We start from the raw sequence: 19,575 nt of genomic DNA on the forward strand, positions 1-19,575 counted from the left end.
CAATACAGCTAGTCTGCATTATACCAAAGCAGTAGAATGAGTCGAATGACAGACAAGTTGTTATAATATGTAAACAGCGGACATGTATCCATTAAAATATGGAGAAGCTGCTGATGATGTGTTTGACAGAGAAGCAGCTCACAGTAGATAATGTAGAAGTCCACCTTTCAAAGTAAATACTGCACAATATTAGTACATTAATCCATTAGACTATTGTAGTTGTTTGTAGTACATTCAATTGTATTATTTCAATACAATATTTCTTATTTATTTTTTATTTTTTTCATAGAATATGTTCCATGTTAGATTTGTGCGGTTTCAGGGAGGGCACCTATTAAATTGATTTCGATTCATGTCAATCAAATTAAACAATTGTTTCCAGGTACAAGGTATCAGTTAAACTCGTATCCATTTTTGAATGTTTTTTTTTTCATTGATGCAGTTTTTTTGTTTTTAATGTAGGGATTGACAGTTGAGTTATTATTAAGGGATGGTTTTGGTACTGTAGTCACGTTAGAGATACTGAAAACAAAGACATGTATCCAATGTCCTCTCTGGTGGACATGTGGACTTAGTACAATTAGGTTTTTTTATAAAATATTGAAGATGGTTGAAGGAATAAATTCACCAAAATGCAGACGTGTTCTAAGCCTGGGCAATATGGCCTAAAATCTATATGACAGTATATATGTTGTGGCCTCCTGTGATAACAATAGACATCATGGTATATTATTTTGAATAAAATGGTTTTCAAACTATTTAAAAAAGACAATAATGAACAACTTGATGAGGCAATTCCTAATGAAATTGTGTGAGAATGTGCCAATGCTGAAGTTGAACTGAAATCCTGGATTTTTTTTTAAATTGTTGAAGTAGAGCACAGTATTCCCAAACAAGCTGAATATTTTGAAGTTGGAAAGGTTTGAATCAGATGAAAAATTTAGAAGTTGTGGAACTTTGTAGAATGTCCCATTGGTTTCAATGGGAATTTCCCCAAAATATAAATACATTTAATAAAGTCAAATTCAAATAAGGCAACAAGAGAAGAATCCTACACTTCTCTTTTGTAAAGTAAATCTGAACAGCCAATACGGGCATCTACATCAACTATATGATTTACCTGAGAAGCTGGGCAGGACAAAAAAAAAACACATGAATCACCCCCCACACACACACACCACTACATAATTTTATGTGGTCCACCACATTATTTTATGTGGCCTGCCAACAATTTTAAATGGCCTGCTAAGTCATTTATGTGGTCCACCACTTAATTTAACTGTGGTCCACCACATCGTTTTGCTGTGGTCCACCACATTATTTTATGTGGCTTGCCACATCATTTTACATGGCCTGTTAAATCATTTATGTGGTCCACCACTTAATTTTACTGTGGTCCACCACATTATTTTATGTGGCCTGCCACAACATTTTACATGGCCTGCTAAGTCATTTATGTGGTCCACCACATCATTTCATGCTGTCCACCACATTATTTTATGTGTCCCGCCACATCATTTTGAATAGCCTGCTAAGTCATTTATGTGGCCAACCACTTAATTTTACAGTGGTCCACCACATCATTTTATGTGGTTGTGCACTTTATTTTTGTGGCCCACCACATCATTTTACATGGCTTGCTAAGTCATTTATGTGGTCCACCACATCATTTTACTGTGGTCCACCACATCATTTCACGTGGTACACCACATTATTTAATGTGTCCCCCCCACATCATTTTGTATGGCCTGCTAAGTCATTTACGTGGCCCACCACTTCATTTTACTGTGGTCCACCACGTCATTTTACTGTGGTCCACCATGTCATTTTATGTGGTCCACCACTTTATTTTATGTGGCCCGCCACATCATTTTAATGGCCTGCTAAGTCATTTATGTTCATTTTACTGTGGTCCACCACATTATTTTATGTGTCCCGCCACATCATTTTGTATGGCCTGCTAAGTAATTATGTGGCCCACCACTTGATTTTACTGTGGTCCACCGCTTGATTTTACTGTGGTCCACCGCATCATTTTACTGTTGTCCACCACATCGTTTTACTGTGGTCCACCACATCAGTGGTCCCCAATCACCGATTGGTACTGTGCCGCAGAATAATTTTTTTATTAGTTTTTTATTTATTTTTTATTTAAAAAAATATATATATTAAATCAACATAAAAACACAAGATACTGGGCCGCATAATAATTTTGTTATTAATTTTTTATTATTTTTTTATTTAAAAATAATTGTAATATTTGTCATAAAAAACTGAGTTTTTTTTGGGTTGGAGCACTAGTTGTAAGTGTATCTTGTGTTTTTTATGTTTATTTAATAATAATAATAATACAAAAGTAATAAAAAATTATTTCTACGGTTCGGCAGCGGGCCGCGGCCTGGTGGTTGGAGACCACTGGACTAGCTCATTGACAACCTAACCAAAATTAGCAGTGCACATATAGACAATTATTCATACCTACAGTATTGAGAATTTGCAGTCTCTGAGACAACATGCACACTCCACACAGAAAAGGCACACGGCGTAAAATTAGACATTATTGTTGGTAGTAATATCAAAATAATTTATTAGGGTAGTTTTCATAGGCTTTGACAATAAATTCTTTCTTTAGCTTGCAATACCTTTCTTTTCAACTTTCTCTCGACCTTTGCCGCTGCCAGCCGCTGTTTAGGTGCGCGACCAGCTGTCTCGCTCCTGACAGGCGATTTAGATGCACATTTGTTTTTGTTGTTGTTGTTTTGTTTGTTTTTTTCCAAAATAAAGCTTTGACTTAGAGGAACTTTCATATGACATTTGAGATGTTATTCAAGCCTATTATGGCTAATAGTATGTAAAAAATAGACTATATACAGTATATCCATTCATACAATATACTACCAAAATTGGATTTTATGTAAAAAAATTTACCTGTTTTGAAGGTGCGGCTACATTTATCTTGCAGTTTTGGTGCGCAATTACATGTGGGGTAAACCTCAATATTTTTGCCCACACTGTAACATGGCACTCAGTTTGAACAGTAACACTTTGTTTGAATTTTTAATTAAGTGATATGGCGTACCACTAGATTGAGCCCCACACTTTGAGAATCACTGGCATAGGTGTAATACAGTATTTGTAAGAACAGAAGCATTTGGCAATTTCCAATTCCAAAAATGCACGCATTTTTTAGAGAATTTTGGCAGAATTAAACTTTTACAGCAGAAGGAAAAAACTGTTTATTTTGATGTCATTGTACACTAACAGCCCTTCTATTTTGAAAGGCTTCGCGGTAAATTCATATTGTAAAATCTATATTAAGTGTTGTTTTAAATGTGTTCAATTTCTCTTCTGTGCAGTATGGATTGGGCTCAGTATTGTCAGCCACAAAAGCAGCAAGCGGCTTGCCTCAAGCTGGAGACGATTTTGATTTCTATCGCAGCTTCCCTGGTTTCCAGGAATTCTGTGAAGTTCAAGGAGATAAGCTGCTGCTCTGGTGAGTTCCTCGCTTGTTGATGCGTTTTGTGACTAAATGTACGTTCAATTTTGAACCTATACAGGCACCTATTAAAAGGCAACAAACAAAACTTTACGTGAATTGCTACTGTTGCATTTAAAAATGTGTGATCTTGACACGTTCCTCCATGTTTTGTGTGTTAGTATGAGTCAGATAATGCAACATCACAACTGCCGATCTCGCATGAGAGACCGTGACAAAATCACCGGCCTGGAGGAAAGGTTTGACTTGGTTGTGGACTCCAATGATGTCATCCTTGAGAAAGTGGTATGAGTTCTACTTTTTAGTGTTATGCTACAAACCCCGTTCTATATGAGTTGGGAAATTGTGTTATATGCAAATATAAACGGAATACAATGATTTGCAAATAATTTTCAACCCATATTCAGTTGAATATGCTATAAAGACAACATAATAAAGTACTATCTATCCATCTATTTGATGTTTAAACTGATAAACTTTTTTTTTTTGCAAATAATCATTGAATTTACAATTTGATGCCAGCAACACGTGACAAAGAAGTTGGGAAACGTGGCAATAAATACTGATAAAGTTTAGGAATGCTCATCAAACACTTATTTGGAACATCCCACAGGTGTGCAGGCTAATTGGGAACAGGTGGGTGCCATGATACGGTATATAAAAACAGCTTCCCAAAAAATGCTCAGTCTTTCACAAGGATGGGGCGAGGTACACCCCTTTGTCCACAACTGCGTGAGCAAATAGTCTAACACTTTAAGGACAACGTTTCTCAAAGTGCAATTGCAAGAAATTTAGGGATTTCAACATCGACGGTCCATAATATCATCAAAAAGTTCAGAGAATCTGGAGCAATCACTCCACGTAAGCAGCATGGCCGGAAACCAACATTGAATGATTGTGACCTTTTGATTTCTCAGACGGCACTGTATCAAAAACCGCAATCAATCTCTAAAGGATATCACCACATGGCCTCAGGAACAATTCAGAAAACCACTGTCACTAAATAGAGTTTGTCGTTACATCTGTAAGTGCAAATTAAAGCTCTACTATGCAAAGCGAAAGCCATTTATCAAAAACATCCAGAAACGCCGCCGGCTTCTCTGGGCCCGATATCATCTAAGATGGACTGATGCAAAGTGGAAAAGTGTTCTGTGGTCTGACGAGTCCACATTTCAAATTGTTTTTGAAAACATTTGAGAGTGTGTCATCCGGACCAATGGGAAGCGAACCAACCAGACTGTTATCGCCGCAAAGTTCAAAACCAGCACCTCTGATGGTATGGGGATGCATTAGTGCCCAAGGCATGGGTGACTTACACATCTGTGAAGGCACCGTTAATGCTGAAAGGTACATACAGGTTTTGGAACAACACATGCTGCCATCTAAGGGCCGTCTTTTTCATGGACGGCCCTGCTTATTTCAGCAAGACAATGCCAAGCCACATTCAGCACGTGTTACAACAGCGTGGCTTCGTAAAAAAAGAGTGCCGGTACTTTCCTGGCCCGTCTGCAGTCCAGACCTGTCTCCCATCGAAAATGTGTGGCGCATTATGAAGCGTAAAATACGACAGCGGAGACCCCGGACTGTTGAACGACTGAAGCTCTACATAAAACAAGAATGGGAAAGAATTCAACTTTCAAAGCTTCAACAATTAGTTTCCTCAGTTCCCAAATGTTTATTGAGTGTTGTTAAAAGAAAAGGTAATGTAACACAGTGGTGAACATGCCTTTTCCCAACGACTTTGGCACGTGTTCCAGCCATGAAATTTTAAGTTAATGAATATTTGCAAAAAAAAAAAAAAAAAGTTTGAGTTTGAACATCAAATATCTTGTCTTTGTAATGCATTCAATTGAATATGGGTTGAAAAAGATTTGCAAATCATGGTTTTCCGTTTGTTTACATCCAACGCAATTTCCCAACTCATATGGATTGTAATTGCTTCATGAAATTCCTACCATATAAGCTATTGTGTCTGCTCCATAAGGGGATTCTTCTGGATGAGGCTGATGGCGTGAACAGGAGCCAGCAGCCTGTCATGCCAGCTGGCTTTCAGCCTCCCAAGATTGTCGTTTCCAGCTGGAATCGTAAGGTTGGTTGATTCGACTCTCGTAGTCTAGATACCTGTCTGTAATTCTCACCTCAGCTGAAAAAAAGCTTGTATTGATCAGGCTTTAGGCTCCGGAAGTCGTGCTGAGACTTTCCGGCTGCTCCATGCAAAGAATATTCCACGGCCGCAGCTGAAATTCAAGGAAAAAGTTGACAACAGCAACACGCCGTTTATTCCCAAGCTCTTCATCAAGCCTAATGCGCAGAAACCCCTTCCCTCTTGTAAGATAATGTTAACATGGAATCCAATTCTTGTTGATTTTTATCAGGTGTACAATTTCTGAACTCTCTCTACTTTCCTGTCTGTAGATTTCACCAACAAACAAATCCGCAAACAAAGACCAGAAGACATTGATGTCCCAGCAGCATTAGCGGACTTCATTCACCAGCAGAGAACTCAAGAACATGTAGAAGACATGTAAGACTTAGCCGTCATGTTTTTGCCTTTTTATTAAAAAGAAAAATGATCGAAAGAGCAAGATTGAGTTCACAAGTGGCCCAAATGAGATTCCTCCGTAAGGTGACAGGACTCATACAAGGAGAAAGGGTGAGAACCTTGATCGTGCTGGAGGAGCTGAGAGTAGAGCTGCTGCGCTTTCATATATTTTACCGTTTGTGTGTAAGTGTTTCTCTACATGCTCAAGGTTACACACGTTTCTCTTATTTGTATTCTCGCATCCAGCCTCTGGACATGCCAGTCACGCGTAGGGATGGGAATTTAAGATTTTTACGGTTCTGATTCCACATTATATCCTGCTTAACGATAATGGTTCTCTTATCGATTATTTTTGGGGGGGAAATGGGGTTGATTAGTATCAATTTTGTTTAGTTTAGAGGTAACATGACCTTACAAAGCCTCTCAGTCTGTATTGAGAAAGCACAGCTTGTTGGTTTATTGTAATTTGTTTATATACGTTTAGAGTGGAGTATATCGTTTCTTAATGGGAAAAGACGTTAATGCTTCTTGTTTTCATGTTTGCTTTTAGGCTGGTGAGCTAGCGCCAGCCCATCTGTAATTTCATCAAAATGCAGCTTTCAATCACAGTTTTTCAATAACTTTGATTTAAAATTAAAGTTGAAGTACCAATGATTGTCACACACACACTAGGTGTGGTGAAATTTATCCTCTGCATTTGACCCATCCCCTTGTTCACCCTGTGGGAGGTGAGGGGAGCAGTGGGCAGCAGCGGTGGCCGCGCTCAGGAATCATTTTTGCTGATTTAACCCCCAATTCCAACCCTTGATGCTGAGTTCCAAGCAGGGAGGTAATGGGTCCCATTTTTATAGTCTTTGGGTTTGAACTCACACCCTACCGATCTCAGGGCAGACACTCTAACCCCTAGGCCACTGAGTAGGTTCAAACCGCCATAAAGACTGTGAAGTGTTTACCAGGGTTATCATTAATACCATTTATTGTTACATCCCTAATGCATGCTACATAAGATTATTTTTCCTGGCCGAATAGGAATAATAATGTACTGTATTCCCGTTGATGTTATTTGTGATGTTAAGAGTTATGTTTGGTACGACTGTTTTCTGAAGCCGTGACTCGTCAGAAGAGCTTGCATGGCCTGTGTGTGAGCATCAAGTGCGTGTGTCAATTGCAGTATGTTGTTTCACTAGAGGCTGGAATTATTCCAGCCTCGGAGGTGCCTAAAACAAAGTACTTAGGTCGACGGGGAATACACGCAATCCCAGATTTTACACATTTAAGAGTTGCGCCACCCAGAGTGCGCATCTTGGATGAGGGCGCACAGTGACAGACTTGGGTTGAGGGGGAGAATGCAATCAGAACTCTGCAGGAATAAAACTTTTTTGATTTAATTTTTTTTTATTTCACCACATGAGAAAATAGGGCCCATAGCTAGTTCAGATGGCTGAGGCATCTGGTCCGGATGCCTCCTGTGCCCCTCCCTGGTGAGGTGGTTTGGGCATGCCCAGCTGGGAGGAGTTCCCAGGGTAAACTTAGCGCATGCTGGAGAGATTATGCCTCACATCTGGCTGTTAAATTTGGGTTTACCAACTGAGACTGCAGCCGCCCAGACCTATGGGTGGATGGATGGATTTTTGTCTGGATTGTGTTTAGGTCTAAAATGTTGCTCTCTATAGGTTTGCACACCCATACCAGTATGAATTGGATCATCTTATGGTACCAGAAAGCCTTCTGTCAAAGCCGGAGCCACAGGTACAATGTAAAAAGCCACATCTTCACAGAAACTGCTGCTTTTATTTTTATTTTTGAAACACTGACTTTTGGGTGCAGACTTACAAAACAATATTTCAATGTCAGCATGTAGATAGGAAACACTAACTTTTTCTATCACTTTTAAATAACTTATTAAATTTATTCATCCTTTGAGTTTATCAACATTGTGCTGCCTTGTGAAATGACTTTGTAATTAAACATTTCAATTGATATTCACTCTCCTATGTAATAATCAGGTTTATATCGAAATCCGCATCACTGAAAAATAGACTTGTGTAGTAAATTCTTACATGCTCACTGATCTAAAGTCTTGCATGATGTCACAATGATAACTGGTTGATTTCCAAGTTTTTGGTTGAACTTTCAAATTGTTTGACTTCAGTCATGTTGACTTCAGACATGTTGGAATGTACTGACTTTTGGCATTCGGATGAGTTAATGTACATCCACCTATCCACCTCACTCCATTGAGGAGCTGTGTCAGAGAGTGTAACAAACAAATATGTTTTCTATGATATGAGGTTTCGTTAAAATATCACTGGGGTAGAGAGAGTGTTTTTAAAGAACTAAATATTTTACTGGTAATGTGACCCTAACTTTACCTGTCTTTTGTGGGCCCACTGAAGATGTACAAACCACTTGAAGAGACAAGCTGCACCTTCATTGACACACTGGAGGATCTGGTGGCTCTGAATGAGAAGCTTGACCAGGTGTCTGAATTTGCGGTAGACCTTGAGGTACAAGCATTATAATGTGCCATTTGATGTCATTTATTGTCCTCCATCTTGGCAACTAACTGATCTCCATTTCCATGACAGCATCATTCCTACAGGAGCTTCCTGGGAATCACTTGTCTGATGCAGATATCCACCAGAGAGGAGGACTTCATTATTGACACCTTGGAGCTCCGTAGTGAGATGTACATCCTCAACGAGGCCTTCACCAATCATTCTGTAGTCAAAGTAATGCAACTGATTTACTAACTGGTTTCTGGAATCCGCAGTGATTTGTAGTTGATGGGGATATTCACAAGTACTAATGCTTATATTTTCTCTACGACTGTCAGGTGTTTCACGGTGCCGATTCGGACATTGAGTGGCTCCAGAGAGACTTTGGCTTGTATGTGGTCAACATGTTTGACACACACCAGGCCAGTCGAGCGTTAAACCTGGCCAGACATTCACTCGATCACCTGCTCAAGCACTTCTGTAGCGTGGAATCAGACAAAAGCTACCAACTTGCTGACTGGAGGATCAGGTATTTGCAGTTTGATTTTTATTTCAGGCGGAACTCAAATAAGCCAAAGCTCTGATGGTTTTATTAATACCATTTTGTTCATGTTTAAAATCATTTTCCCCTATACAACGATGGAAAATAGGGCGGTCAGATGATTACAAATTTTAATCAGACTAATTACAGGGTTGCCATGGATTAATTTTGATTAATCACAATCAAAAAGGATTGTTTTATTTATATTATTGCATGGCTTCCCCTACATGTAATTGATCGTGGCGACCCGCCACGCCCAAATAAAAGCTGCCGAGTTGAAGCAGTGTGTCCATTGACTTTCATAGGGGACTTCAATAATGTGTTGTTTCACTGCAGCAAAGCTAGACAATTGTTGGATAGATGCTTGGTTTTGTCCCACCCACGTACGCTGAATGTCTCTGGAAATGAATGGAAAGTGGGCATGGCCTTGACTGGCCTAGACACCGGGCTTTGCGCATGATGATCGGAAGATCTGTCTCAGGCTGAATTACTTTTTGATTGACAGCAAAAAGAGAGAACCAGTAATCTTGAAATATAAACCACTGCCAGCCCATTCTTCAACTTTCATTCCATTGTTCCAAGTGTATAAGGAGAAATTTAAAGTCTTGTAAGTGACATTTTTTTGGAAGATTCGAGCATCTTTATATTAACATTGTGTGTCTTGTAATGTCCAGTTTTATTATGTATTATTACTATGTACTGCTTTTATATTTCCAGTATTATGTATTATTACTTTGAACTGTTTTAGATTTTAATTTTTATCCTGTAAAGCATCTTTGAGTGGCCTGAAAAGCTTTATACCAAATAAAATGTATTATAGTATATATTTTATTTGTTATTGGAGACTGTATTTGTGTTTAGAGAGTAGCTAAAAATTAGCTTCCCCTACTTGAAAGACCACCAGCCGTCACTGGTCTCAAATAACACCAGAAAAAGATATAAATGATAAATGGGTTGTACTTGTATAGCGCTTTTCTACCTTCAAGGTACTCAAAGCACTTTGACACTATTTCCACATTTACCCATTCACACTCACATTCATACACTGATGGAGGGAGCTGCCATGCAAGGCGCTAACCAGCACCCATCAGGAGCAAGGGTGAAGTTTCTTGCTTAGGACACAACGGACGTGACGAGGTTGGTACTAGGTGGGGATTGAACCAGGGACCCTCGGGTTGCGCACGGCCACTCTACCACTGCGCCACGCCGTCCCTATATGATATGTGTTACTAGTTGTTTTTAATTTAAAAAATCCCAAAAAGGAATTGGAGAAGTTGGTTTGGTGGGTAAAATAACAGTTTTCCCTTGGCACATTACGCTTCAAAAATTGCGGCTTCACCACATTGCATTGATTGATTGATTGATACTTTTATTAGTAGATTGCACAGTACAGTACATATTCCGTACAATTGACCACTAAATGGTAACACCCAAATAAGTTTTTCAACTTGTTTAAGTCGGGGTCCACGTTAATCAATTCATGGTAATATTTTTCTCATTTTATTTTTTAGTATACTCTACAATATTTTTGCCCCAAATTAAGCCTTTTCAAGCATACAAATGGTTAAATGAACTAAAAGTATCAATATTACTAATCAGATCACACTGTTAAGTATTGTGGCCTTTAACTAGCTCAGCCTCTGACACAATAACTATATTGTACTAAAAGAGGATAAAGGTGACTAAAGCATGTTATTTCATGTGTAGGGGGCTCATTATTTTGAAAAATGTATTTAAGACGTAAGCAGTTGTTTTTATGTGTTCAAGCTATGAGAACAATACGATTTATTATTAATTATTCTTAAAGAGTGAAAATTTATTTATCACGGTCATGATTGATAAACGAGGGATTGCTGCTCTATTTAGACAAATTGCCTCAAACTCATTGTCAGAGTTCTTTCTGGGTTTTTGAATCATTCTGTGCTGCAGGTGTTAGTGTTTTTATTTTTAGAAAAATACAGTTTAAGGTTATGCTATTTTGAGACGTTGCTGTAATAATGACCTGCTATGTTATCTCCTACAGGCCCCTGCCAGAGGAGATGGCGCTGTATGGCCGGTCGGACACCCACTATCTCCTCTACATCTACGACTGTGTGAGGGCACAGCTGTTGGACTCCAACCATGGTCAGCCTGGTCTGCTACAGTCTGTCTGGAACAAAAGCAAAGATCTTTCTCTCAAGGTTTGCTCAAATGTTTACTTTTTTCTCATTAGAATTTGATATTAAAATGACACCGGTACATCCAGGCATGTAAAAGTTTTGTGGAAACGCAGAAATCCACATTTAAAACATTTATTTTCTAGTCAAAATATAATTTCACAGTTTTTTTTTAATGAAGTACCAGTAAAAATACGATCTTGATCAAATAAATGGAATGCTCGCCTCAGCCGCAGGTAGACACTGTTCCTCTTCCCTAAACGCCCCACTGAGTTGCAGGATGAGGAAACCATCAGGAGAACCAAAACAAGCTTGCTAGTAAGCTAACCATCCAGCTATCTTACATGTTGCCGCCTTTCGCTCTATGAGGCACGTGACGTGACAGATTGTAAACAGAGGTCACAACACCGGAAGTATATAGCCCATGATGTTGTGGCTAAAGGATAGGGAAACATTTTCTGAGTTCTCTGCATGCATGTTATAGATTTTACATTACATTTTTCAATGATTATAATGTTAATAACTTATCTACGGAAAAAAAAACATTCTGTTGTATATTACATGCGACATTTAAGTGTCAAAAGACAGCCAAAAGAGAAATTGGTAGATGAAAAAAGATCTAAAGGTAAAATGAAGTGAAGTGAATTATAGTCAAAATACATATATATATTTACTGAATGGTTTTCAGTAAGCACACAAAGCAACACTGTAGTTTATTCAGTCCATGCATGCACTTTAGTGAGGCCGACTGACTACTTTGTAAGAGTTACGAACACACACACATTGTTGATTTTTCTTTAGTGACTAAAAGCGCTTTACATAGTGAAACCCAATATCTGAGTTACATTTAAACCAGTGTAGGTGGCACTGGGAGCAGGTGGGTAAAGTGTCATGCCCAAGGACACAACGGCAGGGACTAGGATGGTGAAAGCGGGAATCGAACCTGGAACACTCAAGTTGCTGGCACAGCCACTCTACCAACCGAGCGTGTAGAAATGCGCCCAGGAAATGTAGTCTTGTTTAAAAAATGTTCTTTTGGGCTTTGCAGAGCAAATGTTCCTCTTTTTTCTCTTTTTTTTTTTCCAAACGGTGCTCATATCCCTGTACATAATTTTCTGTGCTCTTGCTCCATCCAGATGATGTTTTTCTTTTCTATCCCTTTCATATTTTACAAACCCCTTTTGCATTTTCTGACATTTCTTACAATTCCCACCGTGTGCCCCCGTGTCTCTTCCCACACAGAAATATGTAAAGCCAATATTCACAGAGGAGTCGTATCTGGAGGTGCAGAGAAAGCAGAAGAAGTCTTTTAACACCCAGCAGCTGACTGCCTTCAGACTTCTGTTCGCCTGGAGGGACAAGTTGGCTCGACAGGAAGATGAAAGCACCGGGTAGGCTGTTTGGAAATGGATGTGAACTGTTTCAGCCAGGTTTCAACAGCCCTCATTTTCAGTAGGAATCTCAGTTTGATGTGTTTATTAATTTATTTATTTTAGATACGTCCTGCCCACTCACATGATGAGCAAAATATCTGAGGAGCTGCCAAAGTAGGTTGACTCAATCTCCCAGATAATCTATTGAGTCCGTTCTCACCTCTCTATATCTGACTTTTGTGTTTTATTCATAAACTCAGCACAGTGGGTTTCTTTTTTGTTTGTTTTTTTCTCTCCACTCAGAGAGCCTCAGGGCATAATTGCCTGCTGTAACCCCGTTCCCCCACTGGTGAGGCAGCAGGTCAATGAGCTCCATTTGTTAGTGCAGGAGGCTCGAGAAATGCCACTCCTCAAGGTAAGAAACAATTTCCCGCTTGAACTATTGCCATGTTTGTGCTGTTTATCACAGCTTTGATTTCTGCCCAAAGGCTGAGATTCCGGTGCAAAAAACAAAAGGTCTGACGCCAATCAAAAAGGTGAGGAATTTGTCACTCAGCAAGTAGTAGACAGTAAAGGTTTGGAGTGAGTTTGAGTGTGTTTGTTTTTTTATAGCCCGAGGTTACAATGTTTGGTCCTCATGATACATCTCGGGTCCCTGAAAGCAATCCCCGCCACTTTTCTGCAGATGGTAAGCTTAATACTCACAGTATATTTGTTGTATATACTTGTAAGGTGTTTTTTTTTTTAAAGCATTTCCATTGGGAAATTTTTCACAATAGACATAAGTCCACAACAATGAAAAATTTATACATTCATGTATAAAATAGGAATAGTCCTTGTTAATGGACATACAAAATATGTCAGATTCAAGGTTAAATTCCATCTGCTGCCCCTGGGCAGGTTGATGTTATCAAGCAAAAATATACCACAGTTAACAAGACATTAAACTTGCACTAGACACGGTCAGATTTAAAACAAAACAAGGACATACAGGAGGCGCAGCTCATTTCTGTTACACAGTTTGACATTAAAGGCCAGATAAAGCTACAAGAATAGGTTCCGGTCATGTGTTTTGTCTATTTGTGCACCATTTATATAGCTGTGTTGGAAATAAAAGTGCAACAGTGAATTGAATCGGTAAAGTGCAAAAATGTCTTGCAGATTGCCCAATAAATAATTATAAAATTGGATGTTCTCCCCGTGACTGCATGGGTTCCCTCCGGGTACTCCGGATTCCTCCCACCTCCAAAAACATGCACTTGGGCATAGGTTGATTGGCAACACTAAATTGGCCCTTGTGTGTGAATGTGAGTGTGAATGTTGTCTGTCTCTCTGTGTTGGCCCTGCGATGAGGTGGGGACTTGTCCAGGGTGTACCCCGCCTTTCGCCAGAATGCAGCTGAGATAGGCTCCAGCACCGCCGCGACTCCAAAAGGGACAAGTGGTAGAAAATAGATAGATGGATGGATGGATTTCTTCACTTCTGTGCACAGCAGACGGCATCTCCAAGATGTTGTCCAGTTTATAATTGTGTCCAAAACTTACAAAAAGTCAGCGTGCCTGGAGTTCTGCCCGCATCCTCCAAACTTGTGTGGCAGCTTTACGGTACTTTGAATGGCTGCCAGCATCTTGCAATTTTTCGATACACCTGAGCAATTAGCAGATATTCTGTTGTTATGATTCCGAAGAGGTAGATGTCTTCACTGTCCTCGACTTGAAGGGTCGCCAGGCAACAACAGTTTGGTCATGACAGGCAGGTTCTCCTGAACCTGAGGTCTTGACAATTTTGTTGAGAGTCCAGCTAATCGATGACATCGTTTAGATTTTGGGGAGCAGTGCAAAAAAGGGTACAAGATAGTTAAGACAAGACAAAACAAAGAAGCAAGCAGGAAAGATAAGGGAGAGGGGATGGGAAAGCGTCCCCTCTGATGAGTGCCAGAGAGGAAAAAAGTGACTCTAGACCAAACTTATGCAAAATTTACACCAAAGCGTATATTATCTTGACCACAAAGAAGTGTTTTAAATGTAGATAAAAATCACCCTATTTCCCCTTTTAAGTATGTATCAATCATTTCGTTTTTTTCCTCAGAACTACCTGTTAAACAAGGTGTGCTCTTCTCTGATGAGGACCACACATCTGATGCAGATGGTCAGAAAATAAGCCATCTTGTGGCATCTGCCAAAATCACACTGTTTGAGGTAACAATAGGGTTTACTGTAAATGTTTTAATGTGACAGTATTGCACCTGTTTTGATATTTGTATTTTTTAAAGGAGCCAGAAACAAGAGAAAGCCCAGATTCCCCCACTGTGGCGCAAAACAAAGCGAGGCAAATCAATGAGTCTTTTGAAAACCCTTTCAGGATGGTAAGAGTTATCCTTCCACTCACCCTCCAGAATGGTTTGTAATCTGATGAAACAATAATTAGTTGTGTTTTTTATGATTTCAGTACCTGCCTTCTAATGGCGTGCATATCAATGAGAATGCAAAGTTTGACCCTTCGTCAAAGATTTTTGAGGTACAACAAAGCGCTCCAAACATTCAAGAAGACTAAAAGTGCAACTCTAACCAAATTGTCTCTATAATTTCAGATCAGTAAAAGGTGGAAACTGCAGAGTATGGAACAGCAACAGAAGGAGCTGGAATCAAAGAAGAAAAGCAAGAAAGAGGCAAAGGAAAAAGCAAGGAAAGCAACAGGTAATGTGGTAAAGATTCCTGGAAGTCTGGAAAATATATTTATTTAAATATTTGTGTTAATTTTTAACGTTCTTTGGATTATATATTGAAATGTTACCTGAAACTGGTATAAACCTGTACAAATGTTATAGGATACTTTGAAAATGTTCCAGTTGGTTCATACAAGACGTGAAGTGAATTATATTGATATAGAGCTTTTCTGTAGTGACTCAAAGCGCTTTTACATAGAGAAACCCATTATCTAAGATACATTTAAACCAGTGTGAGTGGCACTGGGAGCAGGTGGGTAAAGTGTTTTTCCCAAGGACACAACGGCAGTGACTAGAATGGGGGAAGCGGGTTTCGAACCTGGAACCCTCAAGTTGCTGGCACGGCCACTCTACCAACCGAGCTATACCGCCCTAGATTTCCTTCTCACCTGATTGCACACAAGAGGCAAAAATAACAGAGTAAAAACAAATGTGCAGGGCAATATAGGATAGGGCTACACTACAACAAAACACTAAACTAGGTTGAGAAAATATGTTTCATCAATCAAAGTTTATTTATATAGCCCTTAATCACAAATGTCTCAAAGGGCTGCACAAGTCACAACAACATCCTAAGCTCAGATCCCACATCAGGGCAAGAAAAAAACGCAACCCAATGGGAACAATGTGAAACCATCCTCCCTTGGGTGACGCGTACAATGGATGTAAAGTGGATACAGTTAATAATGTGAGAGGTCAGTCCATAGTGTTGCCAGCAAGGATTATCTTGCATGTAGACAAGTTGGGGTGCCGAGACGTCACCGACTGATTCATAAGGAGTGGTCCACTCAGGGTCCCGACTTCATAATGTGAAAGTCCAGTCCATTGGTAGGCCAGAAGGGATCATCTTGAATGGGCACTAGTCAACAGCGCAGAGACGTCACCAACTGATGCATACATGAGTGGTCCACCCCGGGTCACGACTTTGCAACTTAGCACCTCATCTGTGGTCACCTTCATCTCCACGCAGGAGAGGGGGGCAGAGCAGAAAAGAAAAGAGACGACTGATCAACTGGTCTAAAAGGGGGGTTTATTTAAAGGCTAGAGTATACAAATTTTTTTCTGCAGCCTTCTCCTGCCATCGCAGCCGTTGTGGTAGTTCTTAAATCTACCATCTTACACCTGCTCCGCCTTTCCTAGCATTAAGATGCCGTGTTGGATCCACTATAGATTGAACTTTCACAGTATCATGTTTGACCCGCTCGACATCCATTGCTTTCGGTCCCCTGGGGGGGGGGGGTCCTCTCCAAGGTTTCTCATAGTCATCATTGTCACTGTAACCGACGTCCCACTGGGATGAGTTTTCCTTGCCCTTATGTGGGCTCTACCGAGGATGTCGTTGTGGTTTGTGCAGCCCTTTGAGACAATGGTGATTTAGGGCTTTATAAATAAACATTGATTGATTGATGGATAATTTGCTGGACATCCATTGTTTGGTTTCATTAAGACACGCCTCCAGGTGACTACAATGTGGCGTGTTGCTCATCTTTAGGGGCATATTTGCAAATGATGTCACCTAGCGGCAGCATCTTGATGCTGGAGAGTGCAGGGCCAAGAACCAAACCCTGTGAAACTTTGCACATTACCTTAACATACGCTGAGGTCACAATGGTATGGGACACGCACTGCATCCTGTCAGTAAAACAGGAGTTAAACCAAGAAAAAGGCTTAGTCTGACATACCAGTATGTGTTTTGATACATTCTAATAGAATATTATGATCGACTGTATCGAAATCAGCGCTAAGATCAAGTAGAAGTAATAGATCATTAGTCATTCTTGCAAGGGCTGTCTCCGTAGAATGATTTGCTCTGAAACCGGACTAAAAGGGTTCACCGAGATTGTTAGATGCTAAGTGTTCATTTAGCTGCTGTGCAACAATTTTTTCGAAGATTTTCAAGATAAGGGATTGTGGGACACCGGCCGGTAGTTTACCATGAGGTCAGGTCTTTTGAGCAGAGGATGAATAACCACTTTTTCCAATGCTTTGAATTCAAAATAAACTTTAATTTTTACTCCCTGCATTTTCTGACACGTACTTCGTTTTGATCCAAGACTAGGGCTGGGTGATATGGCCTTTTTATAAAATCTCGATATTTTTAGGCCATATCGTGATAAACGATATATATCTCGATATTTTGCCTTAGCCTTGAATTAACAATTGATGAGTAAAATAACAGCAGTATGATGATTCTATGTGTCTACACTAAAACATTCTTGTTCATACCGCATTAATATATGCTCATTTTAAACTTTCATGCAGAGAAGGAAATCACAACTTAGTCAATTGACCAAAACTGTATTTATTATAGTTATTAGCTGGTGACTTTTCTAATGATGCTAATTATTAGCAGTAATGCTACTTTAGGTAGCAACGTTTGTGCCCAACACTTGACAAAATAAAGTTGTCTATTCGACATCTTCCCGCTAGAAGCTGAACCACCGCCAGACGATGGACCCCCTGCTGTTTTTCTTGGGAATTAATTTTTCCTTCATTCGCACCTTCTTTCTCTCGTGTTATCACTCACACGGCTTCGCTAGCATCACAGTTAACGTTACCCAGTCTGCTACCTCTTTGCTCCGCGAGGGCGTATACGTATGTGACGTATGACGTGACAGTATGTGACGTGTGTAAGTTTGTGCGTTTTGCTGTCTGTGAGAAGGAGACACAAGAAGGAGTGGGAGGAGCCTGTAGTGTAATGCCCGCAGCTAAAAGCAACTGTGTGAGAATATATACTCTAACACAATACAGTCATTATCTATATCGCACAGAGACAAACCCGCGATATATCGCGTATATCGATATATCGCCCAGCTCTAACCAAGATAACGAAACCTTTTCAGCTAAATACCTAAATTAAGTATGTGGTTGCCCTTCTGGACCCAAACTCAAAATGTATTGCAGTTTTATTATTTATTCCAGAATTATTACATTATAAAAAAGCAATACTGACAAGAATGTAACACAGCCAACATAAATTTTAAAAAGTGTGAGCTTGCTTGACATCTAACCATTTTTTTTGTGGTAAGTTTGGCATTGTGAGCCTCCCCAAAGTGCTCCTACTATCTGGGGCCTATTTTCAGTGTATTTTCACTGTAAGAACTCAAAGTACATGTTAACACAACTGAAGTTAGCGGTCCGGATTAAATAATAAAATGTTTTTCTGAATTTTTCACAAGGTGCTATGCCTCCCCTGAAGTGTTATATAACATAAAATGCAATATAAAAATTGTAAAGTGCGAGGAAGGCTGCAAATTTAAATGTGTAAGTGTTTGACATTGGAAACTGTCTATGACAATTGCGTACACCGTAAAAGTCCTTAAATTTGTTGTAAGCCTAATTGCGCTCTATTGTCGTTTCCCGCAGAGGACAGAAATAAGTCTCAGGAAAGCTACGAGGAGTCTCTGAAGAATGTACCCACTGTGCGCCAGCAAGCAGCGGTGAGTGATTGTCTTCTCTTGTCCTTGGTGTATTCTGTTCCACTTCAGATAGGCCTTACTGTCCATGTCCCTTTTGGGACACTTTCACCCACCAGAGAGCCTGGCTTAGCTCGTTAAGGTTTGTCCGACTGTAATAACCTGTCCCCCCATCATCCATTTTCATGACACATGGCTTTCAGATCAAATTCATGACTCGTGAATGAGTGAAGTGTTTCTGTTGGTCTTTTTATTATATTTATCTGTGGGGGTGTATGTAACGGTATTGTAGATACCGCGGTATTTTGGTCTTCACAATTTTTTCCGTGACACCTGACGTTATCAAACAAAAACCTGGTGTGTAGTTTCCCCGCCGCTTTAGCGTAGGCTGGGTCTGAAAATAAACTACATGGCTCATAATCCTCTGCTCAGCGCGGGTCGCCAAGGTGGAGGCATGGGACACCGTAAGCAGGAAGTGAAGTCTCTTTGTAATCGATGAGAAGAATGCTTTTTTGGGACATTTCCTGAAAAAATTAATCAAAATCTATCCATAACTGTTTGAGTAATGTTGCTAATAGACAGATAAACTCTGGCAAAAACATAACTTCTTTGGCGGAGGTAAGAAAGTCAGTGTTCTGCATAGCAATGTGTGCCACTTTTGTCCCCGGCGTTTCCAAAGCGACACAAGCCAGTTGGTCTCGTCGCACCGCACAGAGGTAATTACCCATCAAAATGTTCAACGCGGTAACCTTCTCCTGGATTCTTTTTAGTAAACCAATTTTTTTTCTGTGACGTTTGGCGACCCATCTGTGGTAACGTTAACTAGCT

The 19,575-nt window shown here is 39.9% G+C and overlaps 1 protein-coding gene across 1 annotated transcript in view; it reads left to right on the plus strand.

Annotated features, from left to right (window-relative positions):
- Positions 1 to 19,575, plus strand: part of exosc10 (exosome component 10) — a 35,896-nt gene that overhangs the window by 7,897 nt on the left and 8,424 nt on the right. The window contains exons 2-21 of the mRNA XM_061903870.1: positions 3,357 to 3,493; positions 3,658 to 3,781; positions 5,481 to 5,585; positions 5,665 to 5,824; positions 5,912 to 6,020; positions 7,712 to 7,787; positions 8,435 to 8,545; positions 8,627 to 8,770; positions 8,875 to 9,065; positions 11,101 to 11,257; positions 12,476 to 12,624; positions 12,730 to 12,780; positions 12,910 to 13,021; positions 13,095 to 13,142; positions 13,219 to 13,294; positions 14,695 to 14,804; positions 14,879 to 14,971; positions 15,055 to 15,123; positions 15,197 to 15,302; positions 18,698 to 18,771. Coding sequence (XP_061759854.1) covers positions 3,357 to 3,493; positions 3,658 to 3,781; positions 5,481 to 5,585; positions 5,665 to 5,824; positions 5,912 to 6,020; positions 7,712 to 7,787; positions 8,435 to 8,545; positions 8,627 to 8,770; positions 8,875 to 9,065; positions 11,101 to 11,257; positions 12,476 to 12,624; positions 12,730 to 12,780; positions 12,910 to 13,021; positions 13,095 to 13,142; positions 13,219 to 13,294; positions 14,695 to 14,804; positions 14,879 to 14,971; positions 15,055 to 15,123; positions 15,197 to 15,302; positions 18,698 to 18,771 — 2,202 coding nt within the window. The remainder of the gene's footprint in view (positions 1 to 3,356; positions 3,494 to 3,657; positions 3,782 to 5,480; positions 5,586 to 5,664; positions 5,825 to 5,911; positions 6,021 to 7,711; positions 7,788 to 8,434; positions 8,546 to 8,626; positions 8,771 to 8,874; positions 9,066 to 11,100; positions 11,258 to 12,475; positions 12,625 to 12,729; positions 12,781 to 12,909; positions 13,022 to 13,094; positions 13,143 to 13,218; positions 13,295 to 14,694; positions 14,805 to 14,878; positions 14,972 to 15,054; positions 15,124 to 15,196; positions 15,303 to 18,697; positions 18,772 to 19,575) is intronic.

The sequence above is a fragment of the Nerophis ophidion genome, linkage group LG06, assembly GCF_033978795.1.
Source record: "Nerophis ophidion isolate RoL-2023_Sa linkage group LG06, RoL_Noph_v1.0, whole genome shotgun sequence".
Lineage (NCBI taxonomy): Eukaryota > Metazoa > Chordata > Actinopteri > Syngnathiformes > Syngnathidae > Nerophis > Nerophis ophidion.